Source organism: Tupaia chinensis, unplaced genomic scaffold, assembly GCF_000334495.1.
Source record: "Tupaia chinensis unplaced genomic scaffold, TupChi_1.0 Scaffold149831_1, whole genome shotgun sequence".
Classification (NCBI taxonomy): domain Eukaryota; kingdom Metazoa; phylum Chordata; class Mammalia; order Scandentia; family Tupaiidae; genus Tupaia; species Tupaia belangeri.
In genome coordinates this window covers 1,516,530-1,524,613 of record NW_006209676.1, presented here as the reverse complement: position 1 = coordinate 1,524,613, position 8,084 = coordinate 1,516,530, and the positions used below count along the sequence as shown (strand labels likewise).

Below are 8,084 nucleotides of genomic sequence, written 5' to 3'. Positions count from 1 at the left end.
ATGCCACAATCCCTTCTCCTCCATTCTCCTCTTGGGATCTTGGGCACGCACGCACACGCGCCCGGCGTGAGTTTAAGCCGCCGGGTCCAGGACTTGAACCGCGGTCGACTATGTGGGAGTCCAGCGACATAGCCATTATGCTAACTGCTGGTCCCGACCCCTATGACCTTTTGATGTGAGAACTAAAGTCAAACGTACATGTTCCTGGGTGCAGGCTGTGGCTGTTTATCTTTTCCTTTTCTTTTTAGTTTGCTCTAGGTCACGTGCACTCTCTGAAGCCACACAGAGAGCTAGAAAAAGTGAGAACCTCCCCCCCCGCAGGGGGATGACCACCCCATCCTCTACTCTCCATTTTCCTCTCGGGATTTTGGGCACGTGTCCACACATGTGCCCAGCGTGTGTCCCAAGCCACTAGGTTCTGGACTTGGACTGTGCAGGCAGCCACGTGGGATCCAGCTGCCTTAACTACCACCCCACTGGCTGGCCCGATTTCTTACAATAAGACAACGATGAAGTTTGCTGCATCAACTGGCTCTTTGTTTCCTGAGATTTCTCTGTAGCATGTGACGGTGTGTGGTAACATTTTACCCAGAGTAGAACTTTCAAAACTGAATTCAGCCTTCTCATCCCTGCCTCTCCTTTGTCAACTAAGTTTATTCGACATTATAAATCCTTTGTCCTCATCTCAACAGAGCTGACACCATCTTTAATCGTAGATTCCATCTCAAGAAGCTTTCTTTGCTTATCCATAAGAAGTAACTCCACGTTCAATCAGATTTTAATTTTTTTATTTAAGTTCATTAATTTATTTCTCTCATGACACATGTGTGCTCACACATACACAAACTCACACCATACCTTACTACACACACAGGTACCCTTGACAAGGCCTCACCACACTGATCCCTCCCCCAGCCAACCAGGGTCATGGGTGTGTTTGCAGGTTGACCTGGGAACTGAATCTGGGCTTCATATATGGCTGCAGGACTGTGCAGTGGCACCCCACTGCCATGGAAAGGGTCCTCGGTGCCCAGCACGCTCTGAGTAAGGGCCACTTGCTATTTTGTTCTAAGGATAACTAATACGATAGCCACACTCTAAGTCAGTTTTCTGAGATAGAACCAGATAACGAAGTTTTTGTTTATTAAATACAGAACGAGTCAGGGAGAACTTGATTCTGTAGTCTGGATGGGTGTGGAGTTGCATCCAGCCTCATTCTGCAGCACACCACCACCTTCTCTGCACTTGGCTTCTTGACTGAGTGAACTCCAAGGCTCTGAGAGATTCTTGCTCTGAGACTGACTGTTCTGGAAATCTTTGATTTCAGGATACCTCCTACCTGTTCATCACTGGCCCCGATGTCGTGAAGTCTGTCACCAATGAGGATGTTACCCAGGAGGAGCTCGGTGGTGCCAAGACCCACACCACCATATCAGGTGAGAGGGCTCAGGCACGACCTTACCATTTTAGAACATGGAGAAGAGGGCACTGACGAAGAGAATACGAGTTTTAAAAAATACCATTTAGGGAACCAGCAGTTAGCATAATGGCTGTGTCGTTGGACTCCCACGTAGTCTACTGCAGTTCGCGTCCTGGACCCGGTGGCTTAAAACTCACGCTGGGTGCGTGTGCGTGCATGCCCAAGATCCCGAGAGGAGAATGGAGGAGAAGGGATTGCGGCGTGACCATGCCCCCTGGGGGGTTATTTCTCGCTGTCAGTCTCTATGTCTCTGTCTGGCGAGCACACGTGCCCTATAGTGAAAAAAGCCTCTCAAAAAAAAAATACCATTTAACTGGCAGAAGTTATTTGGGAAGACTGTAGTTTAGTGTATTGCCTACATATCTAATGATAAAGGTGGATATAGTATCTCACATTTCAAATTTATTAAAACAAAATATCAGGTCATTGGGAAAATCATGACATATTTCTCTGTAGTTTCCTATGCGAAAATGTGTCATGACTTTAAAGTTTTTGCTATAGGGCATTTGCATTCATCAGAGAGAGAAACAGAGGCAAAGTGAGAAATCACCCCTCAGGGAGGATGGCCACACAGCAATCCCTTCTACATTATTCTCCTCTTGGAGAGGTGTGTGTCTTAGCAATGAAGTCTTAGGTTTTTATGAAATATGGTTAAAAAGAAAGGTCAAAGAGCCAGCCCCTAGTTCAGCAGTTAGGCACTGCAGAGAGGAAGCTGGATCCCACATGGCCAGCCAGGGTTCAAGTCCTGTCCCTGTTGATTTGAAAAGCATGCCAGACATGCAGGTGAGTGTGCCCAGAATCCTGACAGGGTAGAGAGTAGAGGAAGAAGGATTGCAACGTGACCAGTCCCAGCCCCACTGGGGAGTGGCCTCTCTCTCTTTGTCTTAGGCATGTGCACGTGCTTTGTAGCATTAGAAAAAAAGAAGAGAAGGGCCAGCAGGTGGCGTGGTGGTTAAGGCGTTGGAATTCCCACATGGCCAACCACGGTTCGAGTCTCAGATCTGGTGGATTGCTTTCTCTCTCTCTCTCTCTCTCTGGCAAAAAACTCATGTGGGATAAATAAATAAATAAATTCGTCTTAAAAGAGTTTAAAAAAGAAAAAAAAGAGAAGTAAAAAGGTGTGGAGAGGGCTGGATGGGGGCACAGTGTGAACGCTACACTGAGTACACCAGGCACAGTGTGGAGTGTGGAGTGTAGCCAGGCCTGGCTGAGGGTGGGGGTAGATGTCGTGGTGGGACCTGCTGGGGAGCTGCCTCTCTCACTCATGGGGAAAAAAAAAAAAAAAGTCAGAGCTATTTATCCCCCACCCACAAAAATTGTTCCTCCCCATCGGAGGTTGGCTCAGTCTTGCTGACAGCACATCCCTCCCCTCCCCTGAGCTCCATTCAGCTCCATCTCCACTGACATCGAGGGCTCCCCACCCGACCCCTCAGCCGGCCGCCACCCCAGCCCTTCCTGGGGCTTAATCGTCAGCGTCTTGTCTTTCCCACTGGGATATAGATAAGGTTGAGTCTTCATGGCATCTTAGACTTGATTTTATTTTCAGCGGCTTCTAGAGTGACTTGTTTGTAGTAGAAAATGCAGGACTGAAAGTCACCAGGATCGCCATCATCCGCCGATGATCGCCACTGATGTTTTTAGTTAAAGCCTTGCAGTCTTTTCATGCATATGAGTGTTAAGCACAGACGTGTATTCAGAGACAGGTGCATAGCTAGCCTTCTGTAACCTGGTTTTCCACTTGACAGCTTAAAATAATGATTGCCCATGAAAATGCATTTTCTTCAGCACAATTTTGATTTTTTAAATTTTGTTTGTACAGCATATGTGCTCTCCAGAGAGAGAGAGAGAGAAACAGAGAGATAGTGAGGAAGCCCATCCACCCATCCCTTGCCCCTGTACCCCTTCCCTCCCTGCCCAGGGAGGATGGCCTTGTGGCACTCCCTTCTCCCCCATTCTTCTCTTGGGATTTTGGGCTCACACACACATGCACCCTACTTGTTTTTCAAGCCGCCAAGTCCAGGACTCAAATCACTCAGTCGGCCATGTGGGATACAGTCTCCTTAACCACCACGCCACTGCATGCCCCTTACTTTTTGTTTTTTAAAATTCATTTCTTTTATGAGAGAGGGAGACACACAAGCACCCCAACTGGTTCTTCTATTTATTTATTTATTTTAATTTGACCAGAGAGGGACAGAGTGTGAGAGAAAGAGAGAGAGGGAGGGAAGGAGGGAAAGTAAGGAAGCAAGTCACCAGGTCTGGGGCTGGAACCGTGGTCGGCCATGTGGGAGTCCTGCATCCTTAACCATCCCACCACCTGCCAGCCTCCCTAATAGATTCTTTTTATTTTATTTTATTTTTTGTTTGTTTTTTGAGAGATTTTTGCTATAGGGCGCATGCACTTGCCAGACCAACAGAGATAGAGAGACAGAAAGAGAGAAATCACCCCCCAGGGGGGATGGCCACGCCGCAGTCCCTTCTCCTCCATTCTCTTCTCAGGATCTTGGGCACGCACGCACACGTGCCCAGCATGAGTTTAAGCCACCAGGTCTGGGACTCGAACCGTGGTCGACTACGTGGGAGTCCAGCGACATAGCCATTACGCTAACTGCTGGTCCCGCCTAATAGATTCTTAATACCGTGATCACCCCTAGCCTTGGCCAGCCTGGATGGACTTCCATGCATGTCTGGCATGTACAGGGAGGCCTCTGGACATGGACCTGGGACCGTCCACGTGGGACCAATGCTGCAGACTATTGCATACACCTTTGGGTGGGCCTTTTTTTTTTTTTTTTTCTTTCTTCTTTTAGGGCAGTATGTGGTATGTTTTTCTGGGCCCAAGACTTTTAAAAAGATTTGTCAGAGAATGCATGTGTTCCCCGGAGAGACATGGGGAGAGAGAGAGAAACCACCCTCAGTCCGATGTGATTATACCACAGTCCCTTCTCTCTGGCTGGCTGGGATTTTGGACATGCACACACATGCACCCAGTTTTCAAGGTCCTGGGTCTGAGATTGAACCATGTCACCCTTAGCTACCGGGACACAGAACTGGCCTGCCCTGAGACTTTCTGATGGGCTAGTCCTGTCTTTATAGAGCAAGGCCCAAAGATACTCTATACATTCCTTTTCCTTTCGGGAACAGCTATGTTGAGATTCAGTTCACAAACCACACTTCAGTTACTTATGTAAAGTGTGCAGTGGTCTTTTAGTCTACTCTGAGTTATGTAGCCATGAATACGGACATGTTGGAACATCTCCCCGGCACTCCCATTCCCTCCAAATACCCCTGCACTGGAGAATTGCCAGTCCACTTCTGCTTCTGTGGATCTGCCTATTCTGGACCTTTCATATAAATGGAATCATTCTCTCTCTCTCTGTGTGTGTGTATGTGTATACACATATTATTTTTTAAAAATAATTATTTATTCTTCTTCAATTTGACAAGAGAGAGGGGAGAGTGAGAAAGCAAGCCAAGTCTGGGACTTGAACCTCTTTCAAGTGGAGTAGGAATCCAGCACCTTAACCACCAAATCATCAAACCACCTGCTGGCCCAGCATAATGGTTTTTTTCAAGAATTATTTTAACTTTATTTATTATTATTTTCCAGTTTGACCAGAGAGAGAGGGAAAGTGAGAAAGGAAGCCACCAGGTCCGAGACTTGAACCAGGGTTGGCCATGTGGGAGTCCAGCAACTTTAACTGCCATGCCACCTGCTGGTCCCCTCCTTTTTTTTATTTCCCGAGAGCAGCATAATGTTTTTTAAGGTTCTCGCATGTTGTATCATGAATGAGTACGTGATTCCTTTTTATGGCTGCGTAATAGTCCTATGTATATCCATACATCATGTTTTGTTTATCCATTGACCAGTTAATAGACATTTGGATTGTTTCCACTTTTTGACTGTTGTAAATATGATGGCCTCGTCCCCTGGACTATAGGAGGGTTGGTTGGAGTGGGGACACGGCATGATGGCCTCGTTCCCTGGACTATAGGAGGGTTGGTTGGAGTGGGGACACGGCATGATCTGACTTAGAAAGCTCCTTCTGGCTGCTTTGTGGACAGGACGCGGCTACAGTGGGAGCAGAGAGTCTGGTGTGGTGGCCCTGAGAGGTCCTGGCTCCACTTTTTCTCTTCTGTGTATGGTCTTGTTTGTGGTCCGGGATTCTAGAACACTCTCCAGGAACAGCAGCCCTCGTGATCCCTCAACTGGAGCCAGGTGGTTCCCCTCCTTTCCTTCTCCCGTTGCGGAGCACCTATCTGTATATCACAGATTCTTTTTTTTAATTTTTATTTTTCCAATAATTATTTATTTTATTTCATTTATTCACTCATTTATTTTTAATTTGACCAGAGAGAGACAGAGGATGAGAGTGAGAGATAGGAAGTGAGAAGGCAAGCCACTAGATTCAGGACTCGAACCCTGGTCAGCCATGTGGGAGTGTCCAGTGCCTTAACCACCACGCCACCTGCTGGTCCCCCAGAGATTCTTTGTAAGTGCCAGAGGGTGTGTGTGTGTCTGTGCAAGAGAGAACACCTCCCCTGACGGGCTGTGGTCACACTGCAACTCTCTCTCTCCCCTCCATTCTTCCCTTCTTCCAGGGTTTTGGGCTTGCATGCACATGTGTTCAGTGTATTTTTTAAAAAGGAATTATTTATTTAATTTTATTTATCACTGTTATGATCTCTGGTCACAGACCTGGGACCATCCACTCTGGGACCAGCTTTGCAGACCTTTGTGTTACTGGCTGGGGCTTTTTTTTTTTTTTTTTTTTCTTTTAGGGCAGTATGCGATATGATTTTAAAAAATATTTCTTTATTTTATTTTATTTGCTATTATTACTTTTTTAATTTGACAAGAGAAGGAGAGAGAGTGAGAGAGTAAGCCACCAGGTCCAAGACTCGAACTGTGGTAGACAAGGTGGGAGTCCAGCACCTTAACCAACATGCCACCTGCTGGCCCCAGTATGTGACATGTTTTTATTTTTTAATTTATATTTACATTTTTAAAAATTTGCTACAGGCTACTCATATCCACCAGAGAGAGAGAGAGGAGAGAGAGAGAAGAGAGAGAGAGAAAGAAGAGAGAGAGAGAGAGAGAGAGAGAGAATGAGAAAGCAAGCCACCAGGTCTGAAACATGAACCGTGGCCCTCCACATGGGAGTCCAGTGCCTTAGCCACCATGCCACCTTCTATCCCCACCCAGTGTGTTTTTCACGTTGCTGGGGCCAGGTTTGGAACTGCAGTCAGCCATGTGGGGTCTGGCTCTGTTAACCACTTGAACTATGGGACCCAGACACTCTTCTCAATGGGGACTCCAGGTGTAACGTAGGCTCGGTCTTGTCCTGATATTCTGAGAGGTGTCAGGCAGTAACTGGGAAAAGTGCAGGGAGAGATGCTCAGGGGTGGAGCTGGGCGTGGAGGTGTCCTTACATCCGAGCCCTGAATAAAGAAGCGTGTGACTCCTGCAGACGGTGGATACAGAGCAGAGGGAGCAGGCTACATGAACTGAAGATCAGTGTGTGGCGTGTGGCCTGTGGCATCCCGCCCTCAGCGGGGTGGGGACGAGTCGGACCGAAGCAGCGTCTCTGGGCTGTCTGGCTCCCTAGCCCATCGTACCCGCCCTGTGTTCTTAGGTGTGGCCCACAGGGCTTTTGAAAACGACGTGGATGCCTTGTGTAACCTCCGGGAGTTCTTCAACTACCTGCCCCTCAGCAGCCAGGACCCGGCTCCCATCCGCGAGTGCCACGATCCCAGGTGGGTCGCAGGTGGGCTCCCTCCTCCTGCATCCTGGCTTGCCCTTCTCCGGGCCCTCTGCTGGGGCAGGGCCTTCTGGGTCTGCCCGCTGGGCAGCTTGAGCAGACTGGCGTATCAGCAGAGGGGTGCTCGGTGTGGAGGTGCCGGAGGTGTGTCTGGATACAGGAGCAAAGAGGATTTTATTCACTTTTTTTCTGTCTGTATTATTTGATGGGTAGCATGGGGAAAGGAGTGACTACATTTTTTTTTGTTTGTTTTAAATTTTAAGGAGTCTTTTGAGTTGTCCAGAATTGGAGATGAGGTTTCTGTTACTTGGCATGAAATAAATAAATGTAAAATGGTGCAGACGGCCTGCCCCTAGGAAACGTGTGTGCGCTCTGCGTCGCGGGCCACTCACGAAGGCTTTCTCGCCTCTTGCTGTTGGGGCCACGCCTGACATGGGGGACCAGAGCAAGGTGGAAGCCCAGCCTGGGAGCTGCTCCCCGCCCGTGGCTGTTCCACTCCGTGTCCTCTCCAAGCGAGAAGCACTCGCTTGGCCTGGACTTCCTTCTACAGAAGGGGGATTGGAACTCGCGTCCCATGGAAGGCCGTTTTTAGACACTATGCTTGGGCCTGGCTCCCCACCTTTGGAGCTGTCTGGGCAGGGATGCTCTGCAGAGCCACGCCCCCACGGCCCCACTGTGTCTGCCTCTTCCTACTCAGGGTCACAGCCAGTGGCCCACACAGGGGAGGGGATGCACCTGGCCCAGAGCTACAGGCACAGCATCCTTTCCTGGGCATCTGTGCTATTGGGAGTCCTTGAAGGGCTGGGACCTTTTGTGGCCCAGGGACCCAGAGTGTCGGAAGA

The 8,084-nt window shown here is 48.6% G+C and overlaps 1 protein-coding gene across 1 annotated transcript in view; it reads left to right on the top strand.

Annotated features, from left to right (window-relative positions):
• Positions 1–8,084, top strand: part of PCCB (propionyl-CoA carboxylase subunit beta) — an 83,757-nt gene that overhangs the window by 49,964 nt on the left and 25,709 nt on the right. The window contains exons 7-8 of the mRNA XM_006171544.3: positions 1,328–1,436; positions 7,117–7,237. Coding sequence (XP_006171606.1) covers positions 1,328–1,436; positions 7,117–7,237 — 230 coding nt within the window. The remainder of the gene's footprint in view (positions 1–1,327; positions 1,437–7,116; positions 7,238–8,084) is intronic.